This window comes from Bos indicus x Bos taurus, chromosome 10, assembly GCF_003369695.1.
Source record: "Bos indicus x Bos taurus breed Angus x Brahman F1 hybrid chromosome 10, Bos_hybrid_MaternalHap_v2.0, whole genome shotgun sequence".
NCBI lineage: Eukaryota > Metazoa > Chordata > Mammalia > Artiodactyla > Bovidae > Bos > Bos indicus x Bos taurus.
The window spans coordinates 13,056,963-13,070,649 of NC_040085.1; the positions used below are offsets into that span (position 1 = coordinate 13,056,963).

At 36.6% G+C, this 13,687-nt stretch overlaps 1 protein-coding gene across 3 annotated transcripts in view; it reads left to right on the plus strand.

The window, feature by feature from the left end:
• ARIH1 (ariadne RBR E3 ubiquitin protein ligase 1) overlaps window positions 1-13,687 on the plus strand; it is a 107,217-nt gene that overhangs the window by 79,838 nt on the left and 13,692 nt on the right. For all 3 annotated transcript variants that reach the window (XM_027553149.1, XM_027553148.1, XM_027553150.1), the window contains 6 exons: window positions 2,474-2,540; window positions 3,831-3,937; window positions 6,656-6,698; window positions 7,224-7,295; window positions 10,025-10,155; window positions 13,575-13,632. In XM_027553149.1, the coding sequence (XP_027408950.1) occupies window positions 2,474-2,540; window positions 3,831-3,937; window positions 6,656-6,698; window positions 7,224-7,295; window positions 10,025-10,155; window positions 13,575-13,632 (478 nt within the window). The remainder of the gene's footprint in view (window positions 1-2,473; window positions 2,541-3,830; window positions 3,938-6,655; window positions 6,699-7,223; window positions 7,296-10,024; window positions 10,156-13,574; window positions 13,633-13,687) is intronic.

The window sequence follows — 13,687 nt, forward strand, 5'->3', positions numbered from 1 at the left end:
CATACCTGAATGGTCTAGTGGTTTTCTCCACTTTCTTCAATTTAAGTCTGAATTTGGCAATAAGGAGCTCATGATCTGAGCCACAGTGAGCTCCCAGTCTTGTTTTTGCTGACTGTATAGAGCTTCTCCATCTTTGGCTGCAAAGAATATAATCAACCTGATTTCGGTGTTGACCATCTGGTGATGTCCAGGTGTAGAGTCTTCTCGTATGTTGTTGGAAGAGGGTGTTTATTATGACCAGTGTGTTCTCTTGGCAAAACTCTATTAGCCTTTGCCTTGCTTCATTCCGTATTCCAATTTGCCTGTTACTCCAGGTGTTTCTTGACTTCCTGCTTTTGCATTCCAGTCCCCTATAATGAAAAGGACATCTTTTTTGTGTGTTAGTTCTAAAAGGTCTTGTCGGTCTTCATAGAACCGTTCAATTTCAGCTTCAGCGTTACTGGTTGGGGCATAGGCTTGGATTACCGTGATATTGAATGGTTTGCCTTGGATACAAAGAGAGATCAATCTTTCGTTTTTGAGACTGTATCCAAGTACTACATTTCGGACTCTTTTGCTGACCATGATGGCTACTCCATTTCTTCTAAGGGATTCCTGCCCACAGTAGTAGATATAATGGTCATCTGAGTTAAATTCACCCATTCCAGTCCATTTTAGTTCACCGATTCCTAGAATGTCAACGTTCACTCTTGCCATCTCCTTTTGACCACTTCCCATTTACCTTGATTCATGGACCTGACATTCCAGGTTCCTATGCAATATTGCTCTTTACAGCATCGGACCTTGCTTCTCTCACCAGTCACATCCACACCTGTGTATTGTTTTTGCTTTGGCTCCATCCCTTCATTCTTTCTGGAGTTATTTCTCCACTGATCTCCAGTAGCATATTGGGCACCTGCCGACCTGGGGAGTTCCCCTTTCAGTATCCTATCATTTTGCCTTTTCATACTGTTCATGGGGTTCTCAAGGCAAGAATGCTGAAGTGGCTTGCCATTCCCTTCTCCAGTGGACCACATTCTGTCAGACCTCTCCGCCATGACCCGCCCGTCTTGGGTGGCCCTTCACCGCATGGCTTAGTTTCATTGAGTTAGACAAAAAGCTGTGGTCTGTGTGATCAGATTGGCTAGTTTTCTGTGATTATTCTTTCGGTGTGTCTGCCCTCTGATCCCCTCTCGCAACACCTGCTGTCTTACTTGGGTTTCTCTTACCTTGGACGTGGGGTATCTCTTCACAGCTGCTCCAGTAAAGCGCAGCCACTGCTCCTTACCTTGGACGAGGGGTCTCTCCTCACGGCTGCCCCTCCTGACCTTGGACATGGAGTAGCTCCTCTCGGCCCTCCTGTGCCTGCGCAGCCGCCGCTCCTTGGACATGGGGTTGCTCTTCTCTGACGCCTCCCCTGACCTCTGGTGTGCTGTGCTTAGTTGTTGCTACGTCTGTCTCTTTGCAACCCCCTGGACTGTAGCCAGCCAGGCTCCTCTGTCCATGGGGATTCTCCAGACAAGAAAACTGAAGTGGGTTGCCATGGCCTTCTCCATGGGATCTTCCCAACCCAGGGATCAAACTGAGGTCTCTTGCATTGCAGGCAGTTTCTTTACTGTCTCAGTCACCAGGGAGGCCCTGAGGAAGGGTGGTGCTTACTATTTTGAAAGAATACAGATGCGAGAGGAGTACACTGAGGAGTGCACAGGACTGGGTGGGGATCTTTTGTAAGGGCAGTGTGATAAGAGAAGTGAGTGGTATAAGAAACTCAAGATGATATTGGACTTTACATTTTTTTGGTACTGTTCTTAATAGCTTCTTTGGTGGTTACTTTCTTTGCTTTAATACCGTTTTCCTATAATACCCACAGGCATGTTTAACTAGTGAAAATTAAACTTGAAGGTTCTTCACTTTCATGAGTTCCTGTGAGTTTAAGAAATTCTTGTGACTTACAGTATTCTAGGTGAATAAGGAATGCCAGATTGCAATTAGTAAGCATTTCTAATAAATTACCAGAAGATTTCAGAAGAAGAAGGCTATCAGAATTATATGTGGCAAAACCTATATCCATCTCTGAACATTCCTGTCAAGATTGTTTTATTTCACACACTGATTTTAGGGGAGGAGATCTTAGGAAAGGTGGCCAAGAATTGCTGTCTTAAGGCAAGATATGAGAGTCAGAAGACTCTGAAAGGGGCCCAAATTTGGCGATAGTTGGTAAGTCATTAGACTACAACACAAATACCAGTTGGGTAAAAATGGAATATTTAGAGTATAAGAACCAGGGGGAAACATCTACCAAAATAAAATTATAGAAACTTTGAGATTATTGTTTTGATTCCTAGAGTTATATATGTTGACAGTTTATATATATATTTTAGTACTTTCAATTTAAGGCAGTTTCATACCAGAGCATTGAAATTTTATTTTATGAATGTGGAAAATACCCTTAGCTGAAAACCTCCTAATAAACTATTTTTATTCTCACTTTCAGGCGCCTGATCACAGATTCAAAAGTTAAATTAAAGTATCAGCATTTAATAACAAATAGCTTTGTAGAGGTAAGTGATTCTCATAAGTTTTCATTCTTTAAATAAAAGAAATTCTGCTTATTAATAGAAGTACTCAGTTTGTCTTACATAAGAAACACCTTTATGATAACTTCAGTTACTATCTTTTTATGAAGCATACCAAAATACTTTATTCTCAAAAGAATCTGACAAATCAATAAATAGATGTCTTTTCATAGGTCTTAAGCTTTGATAAAATTATTTTTATAGTCTTTATCCTTAGCAGAGAACTGTAGCTGATTCTTAGTGATGTCATGTTTCATCACGTTTGATACATTAGCCCTGCTATATCTCTACTTGTTTTACCTTCCTTGCATTACGAGTAAACTTGGTTAAAAATGAATTGTTTAGTGGTTTTTGTATGTTGTATCAAGTATGGCTTAACAGAAAAGAAATTGTCAAAGCACGGCGAGTCTGCTTTTTGTAAATAAAGGTTTATTTGAACACGCCCATGTGGTCTGTGACTGCTTTTGTGCTGCAGTGGCAGAGTTGAGTAGTTGCTAAAGAATGGCCCATGAAGCCAAATATATCTACTATCGGGCTCCATTTGAAAGAAGTTTGCCAGCCCCTGTGTAAGAGCATGAGTGTAACTTGGTATTTCACTTCTAGAAAGTAATATTAATTTTTATTAGCAGTTAAACTGAAGGTCTTCTAGAAATAGCAGTTGTAAAGAATACACATTTTTAAAAATGGTCAATAAACTTGAATTCTCATGGAGTGTTCCTTGAGCAATGTTTTGTCCCATAATAAAAATATATCAAAAGTTATATTTCTTTTGAAGAACTAAAATGCAACCATTGCTGTGGCTTAGGAACTGGTTTTTGTTTTTAGAAGAACTTTTTATGGCCAAAGAGAGGAATTCCATGTGTATTCTTTAGCTTGTTTCATATAGCATATGAACTCCTTCCCTGAGTAGAAGCATTACCTTATTTTTTTGCATCTTATAAAATTGCCCTGAAATAGAACCATACACAAATTGATGTGTGTTAATGATCACATAATGGTGATTATTTATTTTAAAGTTTCCCAGTGGGATTTTGAAGATAGAACAAGAGATAGTTTATAATTCCAGGTATTCAAGTGATCTATAATCTTAGAAAAACAGTACATCCAGAAGCATTGCTGTAAAAGACTATTGATAGCAGGGTTTTAAATGCTTGTTACACCATCCGCACTTTATGATAGTGAGGAAGTAGTATACATAATTGCATGGTGTGCTGGGAAATCTTGCATCATGATTTAATTTGCTGTCATTTTTTAATTTTCTAACTTGTATTTCAGTGCAATCGACTGTTAAAGTGGTGTCCTGCCCCAGACTGCCACCACGTTGTTAAAGTTCAGTATCCTGATGCTAAACCTGTTCGCTGCAAATGTGGGCGCCAGTTTTGGTAAGCAGGTGATTTCCTGAATTGGAGTAGTACACATAGCTTTTCTATTTATTTTTGGTTAGTGAAATAGAAAATTTTCTTTACCTCAGGTAGGTTGGTGATAACTGATTTTAAATAGCATATATTTCTTTAAAATAAAACTTAGCTTAAAAAGTCTCATATCTTAAGATAATTTTCCTCTTTCTATGTTGCTGTAAGTTTTGGATTTATTTTCTTATGGGAAAAAAAAGTGCAGTTATAATCACTTTTCCTTGTATCCTCCATTGGCACATATATAGGAACAAACCTAAAGATCTGGGACAAGAACTTAGTTCTCATTTCTGATTAACAGCTTATTTTGTCACATTGTTTTTTGTTTCCTTATGGCTCATGATTTGTATTCAGATTATCTCTTAGGAAATACAGAGTTAGGAGTTTTTAATTTCCTTTGTTCTGATGAGTTTAATCTTGGTCCTAAAAATATGTAGATAAATTTGGAAAGCTAAAACTTGGTTGATTAGATGTTGATTAAATCTTTTAGTTGTTGATTAAATCTTTTTTAACTAAGAGTTTTCTCTGGGGCTTCTGGCCCCAGCTTTCTTGGTAACCTGGATTCTTGAAGTACCATAGCCTTTGAATTCTAGGTTCAACTTAGCAGGGAATTTCCATTACCACACATTAGAGACCATTCCTTTATGGATCTTTTAGAAATGAGAAGCTGTTAAAGCCAAGGGGCTCTATAGGTAGCAAATACACATTTTATTGGTTTTCCATATCATTCTTTTTTTGTTGTTTGTTTCTGTTTTGGTCATGGGTACGCATTTTGTGGGATCGTAGTTCCCTGACCAGGGTTTGAACCCAGGCCCTTGGCAGTGAGAGGATGGAGTCCTAACCACTAGCCCTCTAGGGAAATTGCTCTGTATCATTCTTTTTTTCCTCCAAACAGCAATAGATTTAGTCTTAGCATCATTAATACTAAATATTTCCCAAAAGAATAGGTAAAACTCACAGAGATTAAGTTTGTGTAAAGTACATGCTATTTTGGTAAAGGTTATACATTATCATTTCAGAATTTACTCTGTAGACATAGTGTGGAGTCTAATTCCTTCCCTGCTTTCAAATATATTTTGTGTATGAAGTATTTCAAATACAGGTTTAGTATAGAGAATAACAGCAATACTTAAACACTTATAAAGTTACAACCGACCTTAATGAAAATCAGTTTGTTTTTGTCAAGAAATAAAACATGAAAGATATATTTGAAGCTTCTTGATGTTCATTTCTCTATTCCATTCCCCGTCTTCTAGAACTAACCATTATCGTGGCTTCATTTAAACTGAGAGCACTTTATTCTTCTAATTTGCAAAGGATTTGGGGCATTCCCAAAGTACTTGATTAATTAATCAGCCATTCCACGCTTATGTTTTTCACAAGCATTTGTTTTTATTCTTAGTAGTATTGTTAGTCACTCAGTTGTGTCTGATTCTTTGCGACCCCATGTACTTTAGCCTGCCATGCTCCTCTGTCTATGGGATTTTAAGGCAAGAATGCTGGAGGGGGTTGCCATTTCCTTCTCCAGGGGATCTTGCTGATTCAGGGATAGAACCAGGGTCTCCAGCATTGCAGGCAGACTCTTTACCATCTGAGCCACGAGGGAGTGTTTATTCTTAATTTATACTTTTTAAACCATGCTCCTAGAAAGCAGAAAGGAATTAGCAGTTAATGTAGCAGAATATGTAGTCATCATCTTTTGTTTTATACCTTGTTTGGTACACTTTACTAGGCTGAGGTTCATTTGTTTGGATCTTGCAAAAATATGTGACCTGTTTGTTTCCCACATATTGCTTACTGTGCATTAGTACTAAAGTATAGAATTACCATACGAAGTCAGACTAACTCTTCATTTGGAATGTTAAATATTTAATATATACCTATGAAGCATTCTTTATGGGGAACCCCACCAGGGCTTCCCTGGTGGCTTAGAGGTTAAAGCATCTGCCTCCAATGCGGGAGACCCGGGTTCGATCCCTGGGTCGGGAATATCCCTGGAGAAGGAAATGGTAACCCACTCCAGTATTCTTGCCTGGAGAATCCCTGGACGGAGAAGCCTGGTAGGCTACAGTCCACAGGGTCGCAGAGTCGGACGTGACTGAGCGACTTCACTTTCACTTTCTATGAAGCATTGTAAGTTCAGATTATTGAACATGATTTCATTTTAGTTCAGTTAGACAGTGGTTGCAGCAAGGAATTACACATATTAAAAACTATCAGAAAATACAACTCTAAACTGATTGTACTGTCTTAACAGTTTGTTCTGGAGAAGGGCATGGTAACCCCCTCCAGTATTCTAGCCTGAAGAATCCCCATGGACAGAGGAGCCTGGTGGGCTACAGTCCACGGGGTCGCAAAGAGTCGGACACGACTAAGTGACTAAGCACACAGCATACAACAGTTTGGTAGCTATTTAGACAGTCATTTATTCTGTAATTGTCATGATAAAATGTCTTCATCCTTCAGGTCATTTCTTCATTTCACACACACACACTCAGTGTGTGCTGGCCCTAGTACTACAGGCTAAGTAAATTACTTCAGAGTAAAATAGACATGGTTCCTTTCCTTGTATTTGCCAGTCACTAGAAACTGGTGAAAGTACTGAGGTTCTGTAAAGCGTGAAGTTGTTTGTTTGTTTACTCACAGTAGGTAGGACTTAATTCTTTTAACTCTTGTGTCACTTAACAGCTTTAACTGTGGAGAAAATTGGCATGACCCTGTTAAATGTAAGGTGAGTTTGCCTGGCATTTTCATTTTTAAATAAGGTAGTAGAGTACTTCTAAGACTTGATGACTTTAAGTCACAGCCCACATTTTGTTATTTATTCATTAGTAGTTGGAACATGGTATTTTGTCCTTTTTATTTCAGGTGATTTTTGCAAATATTCTGGGAACATTGCTTAGGAATAAAGTTATCTCCTGATTATGAGGATAATGAGGGTTAAGGTCCTTCCCTTGGAAAGCTGTATAATTAGCTAAGGGGAAGGACACACCTTGCAGCTGGGCTGCTTGTTGAATTCTAGGTTCCTCACTTCCCTGCAGCTAGAGAAAGTCCTCCTTTGGTTGATTTTTTTCTTTTTTTTTTAATGTACCTGGACTGTAAATGAGAATCACAGGATTTCTTGGTTTAAAAAGAAGTAAATCCAGTGACAGTCCTATCCTTTGGCTTTTACATTTAAGCTTGACTATATTATGTTGATGTAATTTGCTATCCTTAAGTCTTCTGTTGTGCTCTAACAGTTCTTGTTTTCAAACAGTGGTTGAAGAAGTGGATTAAAAAGTGTGATGATGACAGTGAAACCTCTAATTGGATTGCAGCCAACACAAAGGTTGGTATCTTCCTTCAGTAAACACTTGGTATTGAAACTGATAAGAACAGGTGTATCAACTTCAGAAGCAGTAAGTTTACATACTAAAGGGCCTTCTTTTCCCTTTCATTTGATTAGTTTGCTTTTTGTTTTCAGAATGATTGCCTATTAATAATTTTCCTTTGTTTTACTGTTTGAGTTTGTTTTATTGAGTACTCTACTGTAGTATGTGTAGTACTCTGCTTTAGTTTTCTTCCATCAGAAAAGTAGTGGTTGCTTAATCAGTTTTCTACCCTGGGGTTTGATAATATCTTTTCATGTAAATTCTTGGCTGCCTTCTAGTATACCAATAATAGAGTTTACTGCATCTAGCCTTTTTTTTTTTTAACTAGGCTATATTTCTGCCCCTTAAAATCTCCAGGGTTTAACTTTTAAGGAGTTATTCTTTAGGGCAGTATTGAGTCAGAGTAAATGAGTAATTTAATTATGTAATTGAACTGGGCTTAACAAATTTAACGTTTTTAACATGTTGAACTTCCAAAATATAATTTACTAAAAGACTTGATTCCTGAGAAATGGAAGCTTAAGGATAACACGAATATCCTTGGTTTTGGGGGGTTTATTTATTGAATTCATTGGTCGTGATACTAGTTTCAAAGTTCAGTATCTTTATGACATAAACCACATCTTAAACCCTAGAGGAATGTCATACAAATGCAAATAAACTTGAACACCCTTCTTTTCTATCCCTAAGTGGTAAGCATTTGAATCCAAACTGTGTACCCAGCCAATTTTTTGTAGGAAATTGTATAAACATCCAATCTTATGTCCTGTCTGAATAGGAAGTGGCTTTTAGTGGTAACTAATAGTGTTATTCATGGGCTGTTTATTTTTATTGTTGTCTTTCACATATGATGATGATGCTTTGAAGAATATTGAGTTGTTTGACCAGAGTTAGTTATAACTTTGCGGTCTTCCATCACTCAATTATGGGATAATGATAAGAATAAGGATTGCTTAAATGACAGCCAGCACGTGATTCTATAACACTGATACCTGGCTCTACCCTAAAAGATTAAAACATGTTTACATTTCTGTCTCCCAGAAAGCATTGGCAATAAAACAGTCCTGTTGCATAAAAGAAATACCCACATCTTTGGGGAATGTAGTTTTGAAATTAGCATTTCTATGTCTCTGAAACCAGCATGATAAACATACCTTATGGCACTTAAGAAAACCTTACTATAATATCAGAAAGTGGTTGCTTTTTTATTAAAAAAATTTTTTTTCTGTTATTTAAGCATTCTTCTTCAAAAATTGAAGATTTCTCCACCAGAAATGTTCATTAAAGTCCTAGATCCTTAAATATGCTGTCAGATTAGTATTTAGAATAGAGCAGTTGTATTTTCCCTAAGTAGTTTGATTATAAACTACCCTCTCCTGCATCTGGAAAAATCCCTACATACTCTAAATCTCCAAGATATTTAAAATAGGGAGTATAGGTTTGAATATGCTTGACTTTGTTTAGAGGGTAGATTATTAAGTAAGAATGACAATTTGTAATAATAGATTTATCAGTTGGAAGTTTTGAGATGAAACTGAGGGTTTTTCCCTCTGGAGACATTTCAGAAGCTTATTTTTGTTACTAGCACCTTAGATTTGCAGGTTGTTGTTATATTAAGAAATCAATACTGTTTAGTTAATTATAGCCAAGAAATATAGAATGAAACATATTTTAGGCCTGAAATTTGCTTCTTTGGGAAGATGATAGTATTTTTTATGTGAGTAACTTCAAAAATCTGATGGTATTGACCTCTTTTGAAATACTATAGTTTGTGGACAGTAAAATCTGTTCACTTTAGCTGAATTGTACAAATATTATGTTGGGTGATACTTTCCTCCCTTTATGGGAGTAATAGACATCAACACAAAAACATACAGCAAAAATCCAAGCTTTACATCTTATTCATAGTTTTATTAAAAATAATGAGTAAGTTTCATTCTCTAAATTTTTCAAGAGGAAGAACATTAGATGTGCCCACAAGGGTAGTAACTTTGGCTAATTAGCAACCAAGAAAATGATACAGACTTGAGCAAGGGGATGTAATCTCTGCAGCACTGTTGTCAAGGAACCACAATGAAAAGATTTTAACAAGGGTATTTGGCAGAAGAAAGTTGGGAAATTCAGTAGCCACAAAAAGAATGATCAGTTTTACTTGCCTGACTCTTAAGGCCAAATTGCTTGGGTTTGAATCCTAACTATCGTTTGCTACTTGTATAGCCTTGGATTCGTTTCTTTAACATTTTCTCTTAGTTTATTCATCTGATGAATGGAAATCGGAGTAAGACCACTATAAGGATTATGAGTTAATGCATATAGAACACTGAGAACAATGTATGGGATACAGGAAGTATTCAATAATTATTTCCAGATAGCACTGGAACAGTATGTTTACAGGAACAAAATGTTTAGCCTCTCATAAAACTATTATTACTGTGTGTATGGTTAAAAGTACTTAAAATGTTTTTGTCCCCCAACCCCACTAAAACAAATCCTTAAATTGTCATGCATCTTAAAAACCCGTAATAATAACTCATTTTCAATAGTACTTAAGTGTTTGACACTGTTCTAAGTGCTTTACATGTATCAATCACAATAAATCACAGAATCAATTTAAAAATAAACCAAATCTAGAGCTGGCTTCTCCTCAGTGTAGCATTGACACCAACTTTATAGTTTCTCTTCATAGGAATGTCCCAAATGCCATGTCACAATTGAGAAGGATGGCGGTTGTAATCACATGGTCTGTCGTAACCAGAACTGTAAAGCAGAGTTTTGCTGGGTGTGTCTTGGCCCTTGGGAACCACATGGATCTGCCTGGTAGGTTGGGGAAACGAAGGGAAGAACATGTTCACATAACTGTGTGATGTATCTGCCGCATATTATGAATAAGGTTTCTGCCTCATGAAAATCACCCTCTAACTTGGGACTAGATAAATGAATACAGGGTGTGATCAGTATTAGAAGTGTATGCAAGATATCCAAAGAGAGTTTAATAAGATTTATTTCACAGATCAGGTAACAACTGAGTTGAACTTTAAGAAAGACTAAGAGTTCCATTTGTTCAAAAAGTGGTAGGAAAAACATTCAGAGCAAAAGGAGTAGCATGAACAAAGGTAGAAGAATGTGATAGTACATGACTTACTCAGCGTTGTCTAATACGTCTCTCTAGACAATAAAGACACTTGGCAGAACCCAATCCACAGTTGTGTTTTAGTTATCCTGCATGCCATTCGACAAAAAAATCTGTCCAAACTTTAAGAACTGGAAAATTACCCAGTGCAATCCAGAGTTTTAGCATTCATTGAAACATAAGAACAGGCCTGCATTTCTTTTTGGCAAAAATCACCTGGAATTGGTTGGTTGCTTTTTAGATGGAGCCTTTACTGCAGTTTAATGTTTTCCCTAAGACCAAAGCTTATTGGCATTTGCATGTCTTACGATGGCACATTTGGTAGTGATACATACCTTTGTTCCCTGCATGTTTCTTATCATGCATGCAGGGAAAATGCAAGTTAGATTAAAGATATCTTGTTGCATTTTTCTCAAAACAAGAAAAATGGGAGCTAGCGCATCTCCTGGTAAATGTGGAAATATTTCTGGGTGTTACAATAATGCAGATTGCCGTTTTGACTAGTTTATGTTATTTGCATTTGTCTCCTGTTGGTGTTTGAGTTTGTGGCCCCTCATAAATTGTGGGGAATAGGAAAAGAGAAAGTAGACTGGGACCTGAAGTAGTTTGGACAATTATCAGAAGTATTTTTACTGAGAATAACAACGTTATGTCTGTAGTTTAGATGACATGCTCTGTATTAGGTGTTTTCCATACTTTATCTGGACATTGTGGCTGCTTTGTAGAGAGTGGGTGGGAGGGGAAAAATTGCAAGCTCAAGACAAGATGAGGAGAATCTGAACTTAAGACAATGGCAAACATTCCCTTTTAGTTTCTTTGGAATTTTCATTTATTTCATTAATTAGAGGAATAGAGCGATTGTCTTGAATTGATTCTAAACTAGTTTAGGTAAAAACTAATTGGTTAGGTGAAAAAAAAAAAGTGATTTTACTACTGTCAGAGCCAAGGAAAGATATTTGGGGTTTAGGAATGCAAACTGAAGATTAGAGTGTTCCCAGAAACTAAATTCATATGAGTGTATATATACAAGTTTAGTGAAGAAGAGAGGGAATGGGGGACAAGTATTAAAGAGACTTTTGTGTGTATGTAAGGAAGTCTCTGATCACAACTCAAATTTTAAATGAACTGGATTGAAAAATGAAAGGGATACAAAACAAATGATGACTACGGAAGAATGAAGAATGGCTGGGTCCGGGGGTTATCAGAAATGTTGCCTGTATCTTGCCTTTTCCCGTGGCTAATATTGCAGATGAATCCTTGCTGTGCTTTCTTGTTTAAATCTGAAAATATCTTAGAATCTTCAAAATAACATTCCAGATAGCACTGTCAGTAATCTCAGTTGGAAATATAGATGAGCCCTCCTTGCTTTCTTGGCCTTAAAATTCTTAATGTTGACAGAGTAAAGCCCAGAGTGAGTTGAGGCTTAAAAATATCTAACAAATATCAAAAGGAAAGTTTTTGAGGATATATCAGTTAGGAAGAAAATGTGTTAATCGTTGACCAGTAGATAGCGAGAAGAGGCATCTTTAGGCTTATTTGTGAGTAGAATAATTATTGGTAAGAGAGGATTATTAATCCATCTGGGGGACTGGTAATGTCTCTTGACTCAGGTGAATTGTGGTCTGGGTTACTTTAAAAACTTTGAGATGAAATCAGTGATCACTGTTGGTTGTTTCTGAGTACTGTGGAAAATAGAAAGGAACCTAAGATTGGGAGCAGACAGTGTAATTCAAATTTTCAGAATTTCTCATTCCACAAATTGCATATGAACCATAGTTTGTTAGTTTGTTTAGTTTTTCTCTTATGTGAAATTCCAGAATCAAATGGTATTGTTAGGATGATGAATTATGGAATGTTTGGTAGATTTCAGCAAGGTATTTCATTGTGGACAGAGGTTTGTAGCCTAGGCTGTGAACTACAGATGGAGATGTTTGGGAGTACAGGTAATAGATTTGTGTCTTCCTAGTGGAATGCTTTAAGGTTTGCTGAAAGGCTTTGTCCACATCTTTTTTATTCACATAAACTATATACTGCTTTTCTGTTCAATTGTATTGATGATTTTCTTGAATTAATATAAAAAATTTTGTATACAATATTTTGGGGTTATATCAAAGAGAGATATTGAATATATAAACCATTTTAATCCTAAAGAATTTGACAGGCTGGAATACTAAATTCAGTTTAATGAGATTTATATTAAATTCAAAATTCTTCTAAAAAGGTCATCATTAGAAAGATTCTGAAGATATGTATTCACTAGTTAAGAGCATGGGTCTCAGTTGGCAGAAGGGCATCAGATTAATTTCCACCTCTGAAACTCTTCTTTTGTGATCTTAATATGTTGCTTATCTTCTCAAAATTGGATTCTTCATATGCTCAGTGAGGATAATGATACATATTTCATAAGGTAATTGAGGGGATTAAATGTGATAGTACAGTTAAAATCCTTAGTAAGTGGATGGAATATAGTGTATGTCAGTTGTTCTCAAAATGTAGGCTCCCATAAAATAAAACAGGTAATCAGGAAGGAGAAGTGCCTGTCTTACACATCTCCACTCTGAGCTGACTTCTCTGGGGAGATTTCCCCTTGCTCCTCATTTTGTATATTGAGTTTTCAGGGATTCTCATAAACTGTTCAGAGCATATAAAGCATATAGCACAGCACTTGTCACATAACAGTCTGTCAACAGTTGGTTCTTTTTGGTGTATACAAGTGAGGATAACAAGGTGAGTAATCTGGAAAAATTGAAAATATTTGGCTAAATAACAGACTGTGTAGGAGATGAGATAGTCTCTTTCTTCAAAATATGAATTAGAAGTTCAAACTACAGTTGGTAAATGAAAAAATAACAATGTTTTCCAATGATTATCAGTAAACTTAATGAGTGGACTGCCTCAGGGGGTGGGAAACTGCTTTTTACTAATAGAGAACAGACATACTCTTGGAAAGGATTCAAACACCTAGGGGCTTTTTTTCTTCACCTCATTTTATCTTTGTAAAGGAGAATATTGGCTCTATATAATTGCTAAATCCAGGCTAAAATTCTGTGATTTGTTCCCTTTTCATTGATTTATGGCTTTATGGAATCCTCTTTACTTACTTCAGGTACAACTGTAACCGCTATAATGAGGATGATGCAAAGGCAGCAAGAGACGCACAGGAGGTAAGTACATTTATTTTCAGGTAACGGTTGAACAGGAGTGTGCATTATCTGTTGA